This window comes from Bombina bombina, chromosome 2 (assembly GCF_027579735.1).
Source record: "Bombina bombina isolate aBomBom1 chromosome 2, aBomBom1.pri, whole genome shotgun sequence".
NCBI classification, from domain to species: Eukaryota; Metazoa; Chordata; class Amphibia; order Anura; family Bombinatoridae; genus Bombina; species Bombina bombina.
The window spans coordinates 1,310,017,884-1,310,039,734 of NC_069500.1; the positions used below are offsets into that span (position 1 = coordinate 1,310,017,884).

General features: G+C 41.1%; 1 protein-coding gene across 1 annotated transcript in view; it reads left to right on the plus strand.

The window, feature by feature from the left end:
• Window positions 1-21,851, plus strand: part of WFS1 (wolframin ER transmembrane glycoprotein) — a gene marked incomplete in the record, with an annotated part of 225,170 nt that overhangs the window by 194,865 nt on the left and 8,454 nt on the right. Inside the window, 1 exon segment of the mRNA XM_053704156.1 lies at window positions 10,450-10,530. Coding sequence (XP_053560131.1) covers window positions 10,450-10,530 — 81 coding nt within the window.

Below are 21,851 nucleotides of genomic sequence, written 5' to 3' on the forward strand. Positions count from 1 at the left end.
AGCCTGTCATTAAATCAATTTCTCCTCCTTGGAGTCTTAATTTGGTTCTAAAGGCTTTACAGGCTCCTCCATTTGAGCCTATGCATTCTTTGGACATTAAACTACTTTCTTGGAAAGTGTTATTCCTTTTGGCTATCTCTTCTGCTAGAAGAGTTTCTGAGCTATCTGCTCTTTCTTGTGAATCTCCTTTCTGATTTTTCATCAGGATAAGGCGGTTTTGCGGACTTCATATGAATTTTTCTGGTCCTAGGAAAGGTCAGAAGGCCTCTGCTATATCCTTGGCCTCTTGGTTAAAGCTTTTTGATTCATCAAGCTTATTTGGAGTCGGGTCAAGCCCCGCCTCAGAGAATTATAGCTCATTCTACTAGATAAGTCTCCACTTTGTGGGCTTTTAAGAATGAAGCTTCAGTTGATCAGATTTACAAAGCAGCGACTTGGTCCTCTTTGCATACATTTACTAAATTCTACCGTTTTTATGTATTTGCTTCTTCTGAAGCAGTTTTTGGTAGAAAAGTTCTTCAGGCAGCTGTTTCAGTTTGATTCTTCTGCTTTTGATTTAAGTTTTTTTCTTTCAAAAATGAAAATAAACTTATTTTTTTGGGTTGTGAATTAATTTTTTCAGCGGTATATGGCTGTTTTTATTTTATTCCCTCCCTCTCTAGTGACTCTTGAGTGGATAACTCCACATCTTGGGTATTGATATCCCATATGTCACTAGCTCATGGCCAATTACATGAAAGAAAACATAATTTATGTAAGAACTTACCTGATAAATTAATTTCTTTCATATTGGCAAGAGTCCATGAGGCCCACCCTTTTTATGGTGGTTATGATTTTTTGTATAAAGCACAATTATTTCCAAATTTCCTTTGATGATGCTTTCTACTCCTTTCTTTATTACCCCACTGCTTGGCTATTCGTTAAACTGAATTGTGGGTGTGGTGAGGGGTGTATTTATAGGCATTTTGAGGTTTGGGAAACTTTGCCCCTCCTGGTAGGATTGTATATCCCATATGTCACTAGCTCATGCACTCTTGCCAATATGAAAGAAATGAATTTATCAGGTAAGTTCTTACATAAATTATGTTTCTTTCATGTAATTAGCAAGAGTCCATGAGCTAGTGACGTATGGGATATACATTCCTACCAGGAGGGGCAAAGTTTCCCAAACCTTAAAATGCCTATAAATACACCCCTCACCACACCCACAATTCAGTTTTACAAACTTTGCCTCCGATGGAGGTGGTGAAGTAAGTTTGTGCTAGATTCTACGTTGATATGCGCTCCGCAGCAAGTTGGAGCCCCGGTTTTCCTCTCAGCGTGCAGTGAATGTCAGAGGGATGTGAGGAGAGTATTGCCTATTTGAATGCAGTGATCTCCTTCTACGGGATCTATTTCATAGGTTCTCTGTTATCGGTCGTAGAGATTCATCTCTTACCTCCCTTTTCAGATCGACGATATACTCTTATATATACCATTACCTCTGCTGATTCTCGTTTCAGTACTGGTTTGGCTTTCTACAAACATGTAGATGAGTGTCCTGGGGTAAGTAAATCTTATTTTCTGTGACACTCTAAGCTATGGTTGGGCACTTTGTTTATAAAGTTCTAAATATATGTATTCAAACATTTATTTGCCTTGACTCAGAATGTTCAACATTCCTTATTTTTCAGACAGTCAGTTTCATATTTGGGATAAATGCATTTGTTTCAATCATTTTTTCTTACCTTAAAAAATTTGACTTTTTCCCTGTGGGCTGTTAGGCTCGCGGGGGGCAGAAAATGCTTCATTTTATTGCGTCATTCTTGGCGCGGACTTTTTTGGCGCAAATTTTTTTTCTGTTTCCGGCGTCATACGTGTCGCCGGAAGTTGCGTCATTTTTTGACGTTTTTTTGCGTCAAAAATGTCGGCGTTCCGGATGTGGCGTCATTTTTGGCGCCAAAAGCATTTAGGCGCCAAATAATGTGGGCGTCTTTTTTGGCGCTAAAAAATATGGGCGTCACTTTTGTCTCCACATTATTTAAGTCACATTATTTATTGCTTCTGGTTGCTAGAAGCTTGTTCACTGGCATTTTTTTCCCATTCCTGAAACTGTCATTTAAGGAATTTGATCAATTTTGCTTTATATGTTTGTTTTTTTTCTTTTACATATTGCAAGATGTTCCACGTTGCAACTGAGTCAGAAGATACTTCAGGAAAATCACTGCCCAGTGCTGGAGCTACCAAGCTAAGTGTATCTGCTATAAACTTTTGGTATCTGTTTCTCCAGCTGTTGTTTGTATTGCATGTCATGTCAAACTTATTAATGCAGATAAAATTTCCTTTAGTACTGTTACATTACCTGTTGCTGTTCCGTCAACATCTAATTTTCAGAGTGTTCCTGATAACATAAGAGATTTTATTTTTTAAATCCATTAAGAAGGCTATGTCTGTTATTTCTCCTTCTAGTATACATAAAAGTCTTTTAAAACTTCTCTTTTTTCAGATGAATTTTTAAATGAACATCATCATTCTGACACTGATAATGGTTCTTCTGGTTCAGAGGTTTCTGTCTCAGAGGTTGATGCTGATAAATCTTTGTATTTGTTCAAGATGGAATTTATTCGTTCTTTACTTAAAGAAGTATTATTTGCATTAGAAATAGAGGATTCTGGTCCTCTTGATACTAAATGTAAACGTTTAAATAAGTTTTTTAAATCTCCTGTAGTTATTCCAGAAGTGTTTTATCTCCCTGATGCTATTTCTGAAGTAATTTCCAGGGAATGGAATAATTTGGGTAATTTATTTACTCCTTCTAGACGTTTAAGCAATTATATCCTGTGCCATCTGACAGATTAGAGTTTTTTGGGACAAAAATCCCTAAGGTTATGGGGCTGTCTCTACTCCTGCTAATGTACTACTATTCCTACGGCAGATAGTACTTCATTTAAGGATCCTTTAGATAGGAAAATTGAATCCTTTCTAAGAAAAGCTTACTTATGTTCAGGTAATCTTCTTAGACCTGCTATATTTTTAGCGGATGTTGCTGCAGCTTCAACTTTTTGGTTAGAAGCTTTAGCGCAACAAGTAACAGATCATAATTTTATAGCATTATTATTATTCTATAACATGCTAATAATTTTATTGGTGATACCATCTTTTGATATCATTAGAGTTGATGTCAGGTATATGTCTCTAGCTATTTTAGCTAGAAAAGCTTTATGGATTAAACTTGGAATGCTGATATGTCTTCTAAGTCAACTTTGCTTTCCCTTTCTTTCCAGGGTAAATAATCATTTTCGTTCCTTTCCTCACAACAAGGAACAAAAGCCTGATCCTTCATCCTCAGGAGCGGTATCAGTTTGGAACTATTTCCAGTTTGGAATATATCCAAGCCTTATAGAAACCTATAGCCAGCTCCTAAGTACCTATGAAGGTGCGGCCCTTATTCCAGCTCAGCTGGTATGGGGCAGATTACGTTTTCTTCAAAGAAATTTGGATCAATTCCGTTCTCAATCTCTGGTTTCAGAACATTGTTTCAGAAAGGTACAGAATTGGCTTCAAGTTAAGGCCTCCTGCTAAGAGATTTTTTTCTTTCCCGTGTCCCAGTTAACACAGCAAAGGCTCAGCATTTCTGAAATGTGTTTCAGATCTAGAGTTGGCTGGAGTATTTATGCTAGTTCCAGTTCTGGAACAGGGGCTGGGGTTTTATTTTATCTCTTCATTGTACCAAAGAAGGTCAATTCCTTCAGACCAGTTCCGGATCTATCATTATTGAATCGTTATGTTAGGATACCAACATTCAAGATGGTTACTGTAGGACTATCCTGCCTTTTGTTTAGCAAGGGCATTATATGTCTACAATAGATTTACAGGATGTGTATCTGCATATTCCGATTCATCCAGATCACTTTTAGTGTCTGAGATTCTCTTTTTAGACAAGCATTACCAGTTTTTTGGCTCTACCGTTTGGCCTAGCCTCAGTTCCAAGAATTTTTTTCAAAGGTTCTCGGTGCCCTTCTTTCTGTAATCAGAGAACAGGGTTTTGGTATTTCCTTATTTGGACGATATCTTGGTACTTGCTCAGTCTTCTCATTTTCGAAGAATCTCATACGAATCGACTTGTGTTGTTTCTTCAAGTTCATGGTTGGAGGATCAATTTACCAATCAATTCATTGATTCCTCAGACAAGGGTAACCTTTTTAGGTTTCTAGATAGATTCAGTGTCTATGACTCTGTCCTTGTCAGACAAGAGAAGTTTAACATTGATATCAGCTTGTCAAAACCTTCAGTCACAATCATTCCCTTTGGTAGCCTTATGCATGGAAATGTTGGGTCTTAGGACTGCCGCATCAGATGCGATCTCCTTTGCTCGTTTTCACATGCGACCTCTTCAGCTCTGTATGCTGAACCAATGGTGCAGGGATTACTCAAAGATATCTCAATTAATATCTTTAAACCGATTTTACGACACTCTCTGACATGGTGGACAGATCACCATCGTTTAGTTCAGGGGGCTTCTTGTTCTTCCGACCTGGACTATAATCTCAACAGATGCAAGTCTTACAGGTTGGGAAGCTGTGTGGGGGTATCTGACGGCACAAGGGGTTTGGGAATCTCAGGAGGTGAGATTTCCGATCAATATTTTGGAACTCCGTGCAATTTTCAGAGCTCTTCAGTCTTGGCCTCTTCTGAAGAGAGAGTTGTTCATTTGTTTTCAGACAGACAATGTCACAACTGTGGCATACATCAATCATCAAGGAGGGACTCACAGTCCTCTGGCTATGAAAGAAGTATCTCGAATTTTGGTTTGGGCGGAATCCAGCTCCTGTCTAATCTCTGCGGTTCATATCCCAGGTATGGACAATTGGAAAGCGGATTATCTCAGTCGCCAAACGTTGCATCCGGGCGAATGGTCTCTTCACCCAGAGGTATTTCTTCAGATTATTCAAATGTGGGAACTTCCAGAAATAGATCTGATGGCTTCTCATCTAAACAAGAAACTTCCCAGGTATCTGTCCAGATCCCGGGATCCTCAGGCGGAGGCAGTGGATGCATTATCACTTCCTTGGAAGTATCATCCTGCCTATATCTTTCCACCTCTAGTTCTTCTTCCAAGAGTAATCTCCAAGATTCTGAAGGAATGCTCGTTTGTTCTGCTGGTAGCTCCGGCATGGCCTCACAGGTTTTGGTATGCGGATCTTGTCCGGATGGCCTCTTGCCAACCGTGGACTCTTCCGTTAAGACCAGACCTTCTGTCTCAAGGTCCTTTTTTCCATCAGGATCTGAAATCCTTAAATTTAAAGGTATGGAGATTGAACGCTTGATTCTTGGTCAAAGAGGTTTCTCTGACTCTGTGATTAATACTATGTTTCAGGCTCGTAAATCTGTATCCAGAGAGATATATTATAGAGTCTGGAAGACTTATATTTCTTGGTGTCTTTCTCATCATTTTTCTTGGCATTCTTTTAGAATACCGAGAATATTACAGTTTCTTCAGGATGGTTTAGATAAGGGTTTGTCCGCAAGTTCCTTGAAAGGACAAATCTCTGCTCTTTCTGTTCTTTTTCACAGAAAGATTGCTATTCTTCCTGATATTCATTGTTTTGTACAAGCTTTGGTTCGTATAAAGCCTGTCATTAAGTCAATTTCTCCTCCTTGGAGTTTGAATTTGGTTCTGGGGGCTCTTCAAGCTCCTCCATTTGAACCTATGCATTCATTGGACATTAAATTACTTTCTTGGAAAGTTTTGTTCCTTTTGGCCATCTCTTCTGCCAGAAGAGTTTCTGAATTATCTGCTCTTTCTTGTGAGTCTCCTTTTCTGATTTTTCATCTGGATAAGGCGGTGTTGCGAACTTCTTTTGAATTTTTACCTAAGTTGTGAATTCCAACAACATTAAAAGAGACATTGTGGTTCCTTCATTATGTCCTAATCCTAAGAATTCTAAGGAGAAATTGTTGCATTCTTTGGATATTGTTAGAGCTTTGAAATATTATGTTGAAGCTACTAAGTCTTTCCAAAAGACTTCTAGTTTATTTGTTATCTTTTCCGGTTCTAGAAAGGCCAGAAAACTTCTGCCATTTCTTTGGCATCTTGGTTGAAATCTTTAATTCATCTTGCCTATGTTGAGTCGGGTAAAACTCCGCCTCAGAGGATTACAGCTCATTCTACTAGGTCAGTTTCTACTTCCTGGGCGTTTAGGAATGAAGCTTCGGTTGATCAGATTTGCAAAGCGGCAACTTGGTCCTCTTTGCATACTTTTACCAAATTCTACCATTTTGATGTATTTTCTTCTTCTGAAGCAGTTTTTGGTAGAAAAGTACTTCAGGCAGCGGTTTCAGTTTGAATCTTCTGCTTATGTTTTTCATTAAACTTTATTTTGGGTGTGGATTATTTTCAGCAGGAATTGGCTGTCTTTATTTTATCCCTCCCTCTCTAGTGACTCTTGTGTGGAAAGATCCACATCTTGGGTAGTCATTATCCCATACGTCACTAGCTCATGGACTCTTGCTAATTACATGAAAGAAAACATAATTTATGTAAGAACTTACCTGATAAATTCATTTCTTTCATATTAGCAAGAGTCCATGAGGCCCGCCCTTTTTTGTGGTGGTTATGATTTTTTTGTATAAAGCACAATTATTCCAATTCCTTATTTTATATGCTTTCGCACTTTTTTCTTATCACCCCACTTCTTGGCTATTCGTTAAACTGAATTGTGGGTGTGGTGAGGGGTGTATTTATAGGCATTTTAAGGTTTGGGAAACTTTGCCCCTCCTGGTAGGAATGTATATCCCATACGTCACTAGCTCATGGACTCTTGCTAATATGAAAGAAATGAATTTATCAGGTAAGTTCTTACATAAATTATGTTTTTGCATACAAGGTGTTTTATATTAGAACATATCAGCCTAGAGCAACCTCAGCCTATAAAGAGTGTAACTCAGGTAGAACAGTTAACCCATACATGTTAATGGCATAAACAAGGAGCACAACTGGATTAAGGAACAGATAAACAATTTATAATACTTTATACCACTTATGCAAAATAAATAGAGAATATATACTATATGAGGACAAATGGTAGTGAAAGATATGTAAGATTATTCTATGACTGTTTTTGAGTTTTATATGGTCCTCTGGAATACATCAGTTTATTACACTCTTAAAACTCACGCTAACAAGGGTGTCCTACTTGTAGCTGGGTGGTAGATCGGCGGAGGAAGGGATATAGTGAACCACCATTATGTGATTAGATTCTTAATTACCCAAAAAGATAATGGGCACTCTGCTATAACCATATAAATATTGTGACTGTTGTATACAAAGTATTTTAGATTAGAACATATCAGCCTAGAACATCATCAGCCTATCTAAAGTGGAACTCAGGTTAATTAGTTGACCCATACATATTTAATGGCATAAAGGAACACAACTGGATTAAGGAACAGATAAATAGTCTATCGAATTTTATACCATTTAAGCAATATAAATAGAGAATATATATGAGGACAAAGGGTAGTGGTAAATATGTTAGATTAGTCTATGGCTATTTTTATGTTTTATATAGTCCTCTGGAATACATTGATTAATTACACTCTTAAAACCCATGCTAATAGGGGTGGCACAAAACACCAATAATGTCTTACTGAAGCGTCTAGCTCAGCCTTGTCAGTCATGTAGCATGAGGATTAGTCTTGGTACTCGAATCGTATTTATCCCACTCCAAGACGACAGTTCTGGGAGTCTCCCTCTGGGAAATAATACTCAAAGTATTAAGGTTGCCAGTCCCATCCACAGGCCTCTAGAGATCGACCTGTTGTCCTCCAAGCAGAGCTTACTGTCAGTTACATCGCCGGCACTATCTGAAATAGGGAGCGTATAGGGATCATTATCTTCTGCAAAAGATTCCAGCGCGGCAGATCCAGCATGGCCCTGGCTCCGATATTCATAATCGCCCGCCGCTGCCTTAAGTGTATCGAGATGTAGATAGGGGTTCCGTAATAGCATGGCGCTCATAATACATCTGATTGCAATTGTGGAGCGTCTTTGTGCTGGCCGGTTGTAACATATAGGGTGCGAATTCGCAGACCTAATTCTTGCTTGATTGATCTGCGTTAGTATGTTGTGCATCATCAGTGAGTCGCAGTAGTAGGAGAAGATTGCACAGGTCCTCTAATAAACTCTGGTAGTGGCTGTGAAAGAGTTGCGACATCTTGTGTTCTCATCTGTCTAGGGACTCTATTATCAGAAGAGTGTGGACAGATCTACTTTAATAGCTCTGAATATTTATAAGTCTACTGTGTCAGGAAAGTTGGTTCACTTTGAACATGAAGTAGACAGCCTATATAAGGCTGCTTTACCCGATTCATGGGGGAAGGGGGGGGGGTGTTGATTCCTTATGGAAGGCCGCCGCCCAAGGTTCCAACCGTCCAGATCTGTGCCTCGCGTTCGCGCACACTGCAGATTTTATCTGGTTCAATGTAGCAGACCTCAATCTACTCATAGATAAGGTTAGAGTCAGTGGATGCTGCAGAACAGCTGCAATAATCGGCGGATTTAGGCAGATCGCACTAGGAGCCTCAGATATTGCGACTATTTGAGGCAGCCACCCGGACATGCCCCCCTAACACAACTCTTTGTCTAATTTTTAAGCAGCAGAACACATTTTTATAATTAAGCAAAACAAAACCACAAACCGTTTGAAAAGAGGTAGATTTAGAAAGAGGTAGACAATCACTGTTTATAACATTCTGTTATTAATTTTCAGAAATTTTGCATTGAAATGCAAAAATGTCAACATGTGCACAAGCTTCTGGCTGAGGCTGGCTCTCTTTTTGCAAGCTATGTTGCCTGTAGCAGAAAAGAGGCGCTCAGATGGTGTTGAGGTGCCTGAAATGCATAAGTAGGCAAGGGGCCTCTCAATAAAGTAAGCCTGGACTTCATTCTAACATAAAAATATCTTGTATATCTATACGCAATGGTAAACAACCAGCTATAAGGTTAGGGAAAAAATATCTAGTCCGCTCTTAAAATAACAAATACATACTTACAGATGCTGAATCTGGTACATATCACAATTTATTTAAAAAAAAAAAACAAACAAAAAAAAACAACAATTAAAAAAAAGTTAAAAGCGCTAAGGACTATATATCAATAACTGTACAAAACGATACATATAATCAGCAATAGCATGCAATCAGCTAATAATTGAGCAAACAGATAATATTGCACATCAATTCAAATAACTCCCATCAATCTAGTGCTAGGTGTAAATAACAAGCTCAGCGCTTTATTATGCAAAGCACAGTGCCAAATTACCTGATTTAATATAAACAATCCAAATGATGACTCCTATTTTGTTTCTGGGTTGCACATAAGCTGCACATAGTTGTAAACTTAAAAAGAAACTTATACTGTCCTGAAAAAGTGAAAAGTAAACGTCCGTTAGGCTAAAACACAATACTATGTGCAGGAGTTCATCTGAGTGAATCAGCTGGTGCCTTGTGCAAACCAACTAATTTCATAATTTGTAATTATTTAATGTGAATTATTAAAGGGAAAGTAAAGGTGATAAATAATTGCCAATAAATAGTTGTTTGTTGTGTAAATTATCATTAAATCCATTTATGTTAAATTATGCAGAGCAATGCTGCTCTCATGCACAAAATGCCACTGATCCAATCAGCAGCACTTGTCACATGACTCAGATGTGCTACTAGCGGTTTCCACATGGGACCAGCAGTGCTCTGTGAGTCCAGAGTGGTATTTTTACTGTGTGTTTAACATCTTTGGAGTTGTTAAACAGTAATCAAGAGTCAATAGTCTTAAAATTAAATGCATTAACAGATTAAAGCATGTCATTTTGTTACTATAATGGCCCTTTAAGTACAATGTTGATTGTCGGTCATATTTGTAAAACTTAACCAATTTATTAAAGTGACAAAAAAAATCATATTTTAGATAAAGCATGAGATTTTTATCAACTTTTTAATTTACTTCTATTATCAATTTTGCTTTGTAGTCTTGATATTCTTTGTTTAAAACTAAACCTAGGAAGCAATATACAACATTGCTACAAAAAGTTGCAAAGCAGTGCATGCTCCTGAGCCTTCATAAGCCTACCTAGGCTTACTTGTGCTGTATCTGAATCATTACAAAAATGTATTGTCCCTTATAATATTATTGAGATCCTGTTAATTTTCTGGAAGTCTTGCTTGATATACTAAATCTGCCTTAAAGAACAACAAATAAATTGGTTGTTTGGAAAGAGTTATAAGAATGCTTTTAATTCATGGCAAACAGTAGTTTTATAGGAGTTCATGAATGTCAGTTTTTATGTAGCATTAAAACCTTTATTAGCAGAATCCAATGATTAATATGGTGTGCGTGCTTCGTGTTACAGGCAGTTTGCTATGCAATATTGTTACATGAGTGTTAATTAGCAATAATAACATTTTGTGTTTCAGATGCAGAGCATCAACCAGGCCCTGTTCCAAAGTCTGCCCAAAAGCAGCGTAGAATGCTGGAGAGACTAGTTAGTAGTGAATGTGAGTACATTCCGATATCTTCTTGCAGCCTGTCTGCACGGTGTAACACATCTTCTTGTTTATTTTTATATATATATATATATATTATTTATGTATAATATTCACGCCTTATATACTTGCAGGGCCATTCTACTGAAAAATGTATTACTGCGCAAGAAAAGCAATTAAGAGACAACGTCAAAATTACACTTTTATGATTGGAATAGACCACTGGTTTTCAAACCTGTTCTCTGACCTCCCCAACAGGCCACATTTTCAGGATATCTGAACTGGAGCACAGGTAAAATCAGCTGATTAGTAAACATCATTATTTCACCTGCTCTCATCCAAGATAATCCTGAAAATCTGGCCTGTTGGGGAGGCCCGAGTACAGGTTTAAAAACCAGTGAAATAGAACATGTAATTTTAAACAACTTTACAATATTTCTATTATTTCACATTTGTTTTCATTCTTTTAGCAGTGCACTAATGGAAGCAAGCCGAGCCAGTGACAAGAGACAAATGTGTGTAACCACTAATCACCAGCAAACTCCCAGTAGCGCATTACTGTTTCTAAGCTTACCTAGAACAAAGGATAGCATGAGAACAAATAAAATAATAGAAGTAAATTGGGAAGTGGGTTAACATGGCATGCTCTGTTTGAATGATGGAAGTATAATTTTGACTTTCATGTCCTTTTAAACACATTTTTAGCTTACAAACGTTAAAGTGAAGGTAAACTTTGATGAATGAAAGCCCGTTTTTTAAAAATACTATTAAAAACAGGGGCACTTTTATTCATCAAAGTTTACAAAGCAGCCGTTTTGATTAAAAACTTACCTTTTTTTCTTTTCACAGCCAGAGCAGCTTCCCCCTCCTGGAAGTCCTCTCTTCATACGTCAGCAATGACTAATCCGGCTTCCTCCAATTACAATATGGCCTCAGGCAATGACTACCCTGGGGGGAAAGCTGTGATTGGAGGAAGCCGGATTAGTCATTTCTGACGTGTGAAGAGAGAATTTCCAGGAGGGGAAGCCGCTCTGGCTGTGAAAAGAAGACAGCTAAGTTTTTAATCAAAACGGCTGATTTGTAAACTTTGATGAATGAAAGTGCCCCTGTTTTTAATAGTATTTCTCTTGCAAGGTGTATCCAGTCCACGGATTCATCCTTTACTTGTGGGATATTCTCATTCCCTACAGGAAGTGGCAAAGAGAGCACACAGCAGAGCTGTCCATATAGCTCCCCCCCTAGCTCCACCCCCCAGTCATTCTCTTTGCCGGCTCTAAGCACTAGGGTCTCTCTCGGGAGGGTAAAGTGAATGTGGTGTTAGAATTGTAGTTTTTATTATCTTCAATCAAAAGTTTGTTATTTTAAATGGTACCGGTTTGTACTATTTACTCTCTAGCAGAAAAGTGATGAAGAGGAAAATGATTTTAGCATGTTGTAACTAAAATCCACTGCTGTTCCCACATAGGAGTACCAAAAAACTTCAGTTGGGGGGAACGGTTTGCAGGGTAATCTGCAATGAGGTATGTTCAGTCATTTATTTCTAGACAAGACTGAGATAATGCTAGAAGAGACTGACAATATCCCCATGAGGGGAGGGTAAGCTATGTTCACAGACTTAGTAAGGAATTGAATGCTTACATAACAGGGCTAATTATGCTGGTTGACACTGATTCAGGGCAATCGATTGTTTATTTAAGAAAAATATCGTTTGTAGACACTTTGAAAGTCCTTTTGGGGTTCTTTCTGGGGTTATTACCCACATGGCTGTTTTTTATTCACTTAAGAGTGATTTACTAGGCCTCACAGCTCCGGAATAGAGTGGGAGGGGCCTAATTTCGTGCCTCAGATGCGCAGTTAGAATTGCAGAGAAGTTCATGCTGCTCCACATGGAGGGTCCTGCTGCTGTTTGAGGGCCTTATAGAAGTTATATTCCCCCAAATCTAATCCCTAAGGGCAGGTAGGGCCACAGCAAGGCTGTGGCAATGGTGCTGTACTATTTTTAACCGGGTGTTGGCTTTAGGCTGCTCCGGTTTGGGCATTAAGGGGTTAATCATTTTGCAACTTGTGGTGCAATCTTATTAAGGCTTTAGGTACATACTGTGAAAATTTCAAGAGGATTGCTGCATTTTTCACTGTTTTGTAAAATTGTGTGCTCTTTTTATCTCTTAAAGGCACAGTAACGTTTTTTTCAAATTGTGTTTTTTAATTGATTAAAGTGATTTCCAAGCCTGCTTGTGTATACTACTAGTCTGTTAAACATGTTTGACACTAAGGAAAATCCTTGTTCAATGTGTTTAGAAGCCATGGTGGAACCCCTCTCAGAATGTGTCCCACTTATACTGATATGTCTATACACTTTAAAGATCATATTGTTGCACTTAAGAATGTGGCCCAAGATGATTCTCAGACTGAAGGTAACGAGGATAGCCCGTCTGCCTCTCCCCAAGTGTCACAACCAGTTACGCCCGCGCAAGCGACGCCTAGTACCTCTAGTGCGTCTAACCCTTTTACATTACAAGACTTAGCGGCAGTCATGGATAATTCTCTTACAGCCTTCTTATCTAAACTGCCCGTGTTACCTGCAAAGCGTGATAGCTCCGTTTTAAGAACAGATTATGAGCATTCTGACGCTTTGGTAGCTGTATCCGATATACCCTCACAACGCTCTGAAGTGGGAGCGAGGGATTTGATGTCTGAGGGAGAAGTCTCTGATTCAGGAAGGGTTCCTCCTCAGACAGATTCAGATACATTGGCTTTTAAATTTAAACTAGAACACCTCCGCGTTTTGCTTAGGGAGGTATTAGCTACTCTGGATGTCTGCGACCCTTTGGTGATCCCAGAGAAATTGTGTAAAATGGACAAGTACCTAGAGGTCCCTGTTTACACGGATACGTTTCCGGTCCCTAAGAGGATTGCGGATATCGTTACTAGGGAGTGGGATAGACCAGGTATTCCCTTTGTTCCCCCTCCTGTTTTTAAGAAAATGTTCCCCATACCTGACCCTGTGCGGGACTCGTGGCAGACGGTCCCTAAGGTGGAGGGGGCTGTTTCTTCACTTGCTAAACGCACAACCATACCAATTGAAGACAGTTGTGCTTTTAAAGACCCTATGGATAAGAAGTTAGAGGGTTTACTTAAGAACATTTTTGTTCAACAAGGTTTTCTTCTCCAGCCTATTGCCTGCATTATTCCTGTAACTACTGCAGCTGCTTTCTGGTTTGAGGCGCTGGAAGACTCGCTCCAGACGGAGAACTCATATGAGGAAATTATGGCTAGAATTAAGGCTCTAAAGCTAGCTTATTCTTTTATCACTGACGCCGCTTTCCAAATAGCTAAGTTAGCGGCAAAAAATTCAGGTTTCACCATTTTGGCGCGCAGGGCGCTATGGCTAAAGTCCTGGTCGGCCGATGTGTCGTCTAAATCCAAGCTTTTGAACATCCCTTTCAAAGGAAAGACCCTCTTCGGGCCTGAATTGAAAGAGATTATTTCAGAAATCACCGGGGGAAAAGGCCATGCTCTCCCTCAGGACAAGTCATTTAAGACAAAGAACAAAGCTAATTTTCGTTCCTTTCGTAATTTCAGGAACGGCCCCGCTTCATCCTCTCCGGCTGCAAAGCAAGAGGGTAACGCTTCACAGCCCAAGACAACCTGGAAACCTTACCAGGGCTGGAATAAGGGTAAACAGGCCAAAAAGCCTGCAGCTGCCAACAAGACAGCATGAAGGGGTAACCCCCGATCCGAGACCGGATCTAGTAGGGGGCAGACTCTCTTTCTTCGCTCAGGCCTGGGCAAGAGATGTACACGATCCTTGGGCGTTAGATATTGTATCCCAGGGATATCTTCTAGAATTCAAGGATTCTCCTCCAAGGGGGAGGTTCCACATTTCTCGTCTGTCTACAGATCAGACAAAGAAAGAGGCGTTTTTACGCTGTGTAGAAGATCTACATACAATGGGAGTGATCCACCCAGTTCCAATCATGGAACAAGGGCTGGGTTTTTACTCAAACCTGTTTGTGGTTCCCAAAAAAGAGGGAACTTTCAGACCCATCCTGGATCTAAAAATTCTAAACAGATTCCTAAGAGTCCCATCATTCAAAATGGAGACCATTCGGACAATCTTACCAATGATCCAGGAAGGTCAATATATGACTACCGTGGATCTAAAGGATGCATACCTACACATTCCTATCCACAAAGATCATCACCAGTTTCTCAGGTTCACCTTTCTGGACAAGCATTACCAGTTTGTGGCTCTTCCTTTCGGCTTAGCCACTGCTCCCAGAATTTTCACAAAGGTGCTAGGGTCCCTCCTGGCGGTTCTAAGGCCGCGGGGCATAGCAGTGGCGCCTTACCTAGACGACATCTTAATTCAGGCGCCGTCTTTCCAAAGAGCCAAGTCTCACACGGAGATTGTATTGGCCTTTCTGAGGTCTCACGGGTGGAAGGTGAACATCAAAAAGAGTTCCCTTTCCCCTGTCACAAGGGTTCCCTTCCTAGGGACTCTAATAGACTCGGTAGAAATGAAAATATTTCTGACAGAGGTCAGAAAATTAAAACTCTTAACTACTTGCCGAGTTCTTCATTCCATTCCCCGGCCATCTGTGGCTCAGTTAATGGAGACAATCGGATTAATGGTAGCGGCAATGGACATAGTCCCTTTTGCTCGGATACACCTCAGACCACTGCAACTATGCATGCTCAAACAGTGGAATGGGGATTATGCAGATTTGTCTCCTCAAATTCAGTTGGACCAGGAGACCAGAGATTCTCTTCTCTGGTGGTTGTCTCAGGATCACCTGTCTCAGGGAATATGTTTCCGCAGACCAGAGTGGATCATTGTAACGACCGACGCCAGTCTGTTAGGCTGGGGGGCGGTCTGGGACTCCCTGAAAGCTCAGGGCTTATGGTCTCGGGAAGAAAAGCTTCTCCCGATAAACATTCTGGAACTGAGGGCGATATTCAACGCTCTTCAGGCATGGCCTCAACTAGCGGCGGCCATATTCATCAGATTTCAGTCGGACAACATCACGACTGTAGCTTATGTCAATCATCAGGGGGGAACAAAGAGTTCCCTAGCGATGACGGAAGTAACCAAAATAATCAGGTGGGCGGAGGATCACTCCTGCTATCTCTCAGCAATTCACATCCCAGGAGTAGACAACTGGGAGGCGGATTTTCTAAGTCGTCAGACTTTTCACCCGGGGGAGTGGGAACTCTACCCGGAGGTATTTGCCCAGCTGACTCAGCTATGGGGCACTCCAGAATTGGATCTGATGGCGTCCTGTCAGAACGCCAAACTTCCTCTCTACGGGTCCAGGTCCCAGTACCCCAAGGCGGTATTGATAGATGCTCTAGCAGCGCCTTGGTCCTTCAATCTGGCTTATGTTTTTCCACCGTTTCCTCTCCTCCCGCGTCTGGTCGCCAGAATCAAGCAGGAGAAGGCTTCGGTGATTCTGATAGCGCCTGCGTGGCCACGCAGGACTTGTTATGCAGACCTAGTGGACATGTCATCTGTCCCACCATGGACACTGCCAATGAGGCAGGATCTTCTAATACAGGGTCCGTTCAAGCATCCAAATTTAGTTTCTCTACATCTGACTGCTTGGAGATTGAACGCTTAATTCTATCAGAATCAGTTATAGATGCTCTGATTCAGGCTAGAAAGCCTGTCACCAGGAAAATCTACCATAAGATATGGCGGAAATATCTTTGTTGGTGTGAATCCAAGGGTTACTCATGGAGTAAGATTAGGATTCCCAGGATATTGTCCTTTCTCCAAGAAGGATTGGAGAAAGGATTGTCAGCTAGTTCCTTAAAAGGACAAATATCTGCTTTGTCTATCCTGTTACACAAGCGTCTGGCAGAGGTACCAGACGTTCAAGCGTTTGCTCAGGCTTTAGTCAGAATCAAGCCTGTCTATAAACCTGTGGCTCCGCCATGGAGTTTGAATCTAGTTCTTTCAGTTCTTCAAGGGGTTCCATTTGAACCTTTACATTCCATAGACATTAAGTTGTTATTTTGGAAAGTTTTGTTTTTGGTAGCTATCTCTTCTGCTCGAAGAGTTTCAGAATTATCTGCCTTACAGTGTGATTCACCTTACATGGTGTTCCACGCAGATAAGGTAGTTTTGCGTACCAAGCCTGGTTTTCTTCCTAAAGTTGTTTCTAACAAGAATATTAATCAGGAAATAGTTGTTTCTTCTCTGTGTCCTAATCCATCTTCGAAGAAGGAACGTCTATTACACAATCTTGATGTAGTTCGTGCTTTAAAGTTCTATTTACAAGCAACTAAGGATTTCAGACAAACATCTTCCTTGTTTGTTATCTATTCTGGTAAGAGGAGAGGTCAGAAAGCGACTGCTACCTCTCTTTCCTTTTGGCTGAAAAGCATCATCCGTTTGGCCTATGAGACTGCTGGCCAGCAGCCTCCTGAAAGAATTACTGCTCATTCTACCAGAGCAGTGGCGTCCACATGGGCTTTCAAAAATGAGGCTTCTGTTGAACAGATTTGTAAGGCAGCGACTTGGTCTTCACTGCATACTTTTGCCAAATTTTACAAATTCGATACTTTTGCTTCTTCGGAGGCTATTTTTGGGGGAGAGGTTTTGCAAGCAGTGGTGCCTTCCGTTTAAGGTACCTGTCTTGTTCCCTCCCTTCATCCGTGTCCTAAAGCTTTGGTATTGGTATCCCACAAGTAAAGGATGAATCCGTGGACTGGATACACCTTGCAAGAGAAAACAGAATTTATGCTTACCTGATAAATTACTGTCTCTTGCGGTGTATCCAGTCCACGGCCCGCCCTGACATTAAAGTCAGGTAAAAAATTTTTTGTTTAAACTACAGTCACCACTGCACCCTATGGTTTCTCCTTTTTCTTCCTAACCTTTTGTCGAATGACTGGGGGGTGGAGCTAGGGGGGGAGCTATATGGACAGCTCTGCTGTGTACTCTCTTTGCCACTTCCTGTAGGGAATGAAAATATCCCACAAGTAAAGGATGAATCCGTGGACTGGATACACCGCAAGAGAAAGTAATTTATCAGGTAAGCATAAATTCTGTTTTCTCTTGTTAAGTGTATCCAGTCCATGGATCATCCATTACTTGTGGGATATTCTCCTTCCCAACAGGAAGTTGCAAGAGGATCACCCACAGCAGAGCTGCTATATAGCTCCTCCCCTCACTGCCATACCCAGTCATTCTCTTGCAACTCTCAACAAAGATGGACGTAGTAAGAGGAGAGTGGTGTATTATAGTTAGTTTTTTAACTTCAATCAAAAGTTTGTTATTTTTAAATGGTACCGGAGTGTACTGTTTCATCTCAGGCAGCATTAGAAGAAGAATCTGCCTGTGATTTCTATGATCTTAGCAGAAGTAACTAAGATCCACTGCCGTTCTCACATATTCTGAGGAGTGAGGTAACTTCAGAAGGGGAATGGAGTGCAGGTTTTCCTGCAATAAGGTATGTGCAGTTAACATATTTCTAGGGATGGAATTTGCTAGAAAAATGCTGCTGATACCGGATTAATGTAAGTTAAGCCTTAAATGCAGTGATAGCGACTGGTATCAGGCTTATTAACAGAGATACATACTCTTATAAAAGTGTAATATAAAACGTTTGCTGGCATGTTAATCGTTTTTATATATGTTTGGTTACAAAACTTATTGGGGCCTAGTTTTTTTCCACATGGCTGGCTTGATTTTTGCCTAGAAACAGTTTCCTTAGGCTTTCCACTGTTGTAATATGAGTGGGAGGGGCCTTTTTTAGTGCTTTTCTGTGCAGTTAAAAATACTGACAGAGACATTCAGCTTCCCTCTGCATGATACAGGACATCTCTGAAGGGCTCAAAAGGCTTCAAAGTCGTGTTTGAGGAGGGTAACTACCACAGTAGACTGTGGCAGTTGTTGTGACTGTGTTTAAAAAAAACAAAACAAAAAAAAAAAAAAACATTTTTGTCATTTATTATTCTGTTTTTGTTATTAAGGGGTTAATCATCCATTTGCAAGTGGGTGCAATGCTCTGCTGACACATACACTGTAAACATTTTGTTAGTGTAACTGCCTTTTTTCACTGTTATTTAAAATTTTGTCAAAATTTGTTTCTCTTAAAGGCACAGTAACTTTTTTATATTGCTTGTTAACTTGCTTTAAAGTGTTTTCCAAGCTTGCTAGTCTCATTGCTAGTCTGTACAAACATGTCTGAAACAGAGGATACTTGTTCAATATGTTTAAAAGCCATGGTGGAGCCCCATAGGAGAATGTGTACTAAATGTATTGATTTCACCTTAAACAGTAAAGATCAGTCTTTATCTATAAAAGAATTGTCACCAGAGGGGTCTGTCGAGGGGGAAGTTATCGACTAACTCTCCCCACGTGTCGGACCCTTCGCCTCCCGCTCAAGGGATGCACGCTAATATGGCGCCAAGTACATCAGGGACGCCCATAGTGATTACTTTGCAGGACATGGCTGCAATCATGAATAATACCCTGTCAGAGGTATTATCCAGATTGCCTGAATTGAGAGGCAAGCGCGATAGCTCTGGGGTTAGACGAGATACAGAGCGCGTAGATGCTGTAAGAGCCATGTCTGATACTGCGTCACAATATGCATAACCTGAGGACGGAGAGCTTCAGTCTGTGGGTGACGTCTCTGAATCGGGGAGACCTGATTCAGAGATTTCTAATTTTAAATTTAGGCTTGAGAACCTCCGTGTATTGCTTGGGGAGGTATTAGCTGCTCTGAATGACTGTGACACAATTGCAGTGCCAGAGAAATTGTGTAGGCTGGATAAATACTATGCAGTGCCGGTGAGTACTGATGTTTTTCCAATACCTAAAAGGCTTACAGAAATTATTAGTAAGGAGTGGGATAGGCCCGGTGTGCCCTTTTCCCCACCTCCTATATTTAGAAAAATGTTTCCAATAGATGCCACTACACGGGACTTATGGCAGACTGTCCCTAAGGTGGAGGGAGCAGTTTCTACTTTAGCAAAGCGTACAACTATCCCGGTTGAGGACAGTTGTGCTTTTTCAGATCCAATGGATAAAAAATTAAAGGGTTACCTTAAGAAAATGTTTATTCAACAAGGTTTTATTTTACAGCCCCTTGCATGCATTGCGCTTGTCACTGCTGCGGCGGCATTCTGGTTTGAGGCCCTGTAAGAGGCCATCCATACAGCTCCATTGACTGAAATTGTTGACAAGCTTAGAACTCTTAACTTAGCTAACTCATTTGTTTCTGATGCCATTGTTCATTTGACTAAACTAACGGCTAAGAATTCCAGATTCGCCATCCAGGCGCGTAGGGCGCTATGGCTCAAATCCTGGTCAGCTGATGTGACTTCAAAGTCTAAATTACTCAACATTCCTTTCAAGGGGCAGACCTTATTCGGGCCTGGTTTGAAAGAAATTATTGCTGACATTACTGGAGGTAAGGGTCATACCCTTCCTCAGGACAGGGCCAAATCAAAGGCCAAACAGTCTAATTTTCGTGCCTTTCGAAATTTCAAGGCAGGTGCAGCATCAACTTCCTCTGCTTCAAAACAAGAGGGAACTTTTGCTCAATCCAAGCAGGCCTGGAAACCTAACCAGTCCTGGAACAAGGGCAAGCAGGCCAGAAAGCCTGCTGCTGCCTCTAAGACAGCATGAAGGAGCGGCCCCCTATCCGACAACGGATCTAGTAGGGGGCAGACTCTCTCTCTTCGCCCAGGCGTGGGCAAGAGATGTTCAGGATCCCTGGGCGTTGGAGATCATATCTCAGGGATATCTTCTGCACTTCAAAGCTTCTCCTCCACAAGGGAGATTTCACCTTTCAAGATTATCTGCAAACCAGATAAAGAAAGAGGCATTCCTAAGCTGCATACAAGATCTCCTTGTAATGGGAGTGATCCATTCAGTTCCGCGGACGGAACAAGGACAGGGGTTTTATTCAAATCTGTTTGTGGTTCCCAAAAAAGAGGGAACCTTCAGACCAATTTTGGATTTAAAGATCCTAAACAAATTCCTCAGAGTTCCGTCATTCAACATGGAAACTATTCGAACCATTTTACCCATGATCCAAGAGGGTCAGTACATGACCACAGTGGACTTAAAGGATGCCTACCTTCACATTCCGATTCACAAGAATCATCATCAGTTCCTGAGGTTTGCCTTTCTAGACAGGCATTACCAATTTGTAGCTCTTCCATTCGGGTTGGCTACCGCCACAAGAATTTTTACAAAGGTTCTGGGCTCACTTCTGGCGGTCCTAAGACCGTGAGGCATAGCGGTGGCTCCTTACCTGGACGACATCCTGATACAGGCGTCAAGCTTTCAAATTGCCAAATCTCATACAGAGATAGTTCTGGCATTCCTGAGGTCGCATGGGTGGAAAGTGAACGAAGAAAAGAGTTCTCTATCTCCTCTCACAAGGGTTTCCTTCCTAGGGACTCTAATAGATTCTGTAGAAATGAAAATTTACCTGACGGAGTCCAGGTTATCAAAACTTCTAAATGCTTGCCATGTTCTTCACTCCATTGCGCGCCTCACGGTGGCTCAGTGCATGGAAGTAATCGGCTTAATGGTTGCGGTGATGGACATAGTGCCATTCGCGCGCCTGCATCTCAGACCGCTGCAATTATGCATGCTCAGTCAGTGGAATGGGGATTACACAGATTTGTCCCCTCTACTAAATCTGGATCAGGAAACCAGAGATTCTCTTCTCTGGTGGTTATCTCGGGCCCATCTGTCCAAGGGTATGACCTTTCGCAGACCAGATTGGACAATTGTAACAACAGATGCCAGCCTTCTAGGTTGGGGTGCAGTCTGGAACTCCCTGAAGGCTCAGGGTTCATGGACTCAGGAGGAGAAACTCCTCCCAATAAATATTCTGGAGTTAAGAGCAATATTCAATGCTCTTCTGGCTTGGCCTCAGCTAGAAACACTGAGGTTCATCAGATTTCAGTCGGACAACATCACGACTGTGGCTTACATCAACCATCAAGGGGGAACCAGGAGTTCCCTAGCGATGTCAGAAGTCTCCAAGATAATTCGCTGGGCAGAGACTCACTCTTGCCACCTGTCAGCGATCCATATCCCAGGTGTAGAGAACTGGGAGGCGGATTTTCTAAGTCGTCAGACTTTTCATCCTGGGGAATGGGAACTCCATCCGGAGGTGTTTGCTCAATTTGGTTCTCCGTTGGGGCAAACCAGAATTGGATCTCATGGCGTCTCGCCAGAACGCCAAGCTTCCTTGTTACGGATCCAGGTCCAGGGACCCAGAAGCGGCACTGATAGATGCTCTAGCAGCGCCTTGGTTCTTCAACCTGGCTTATGTGTTTCCACCGTTTCCTTTGCTCCC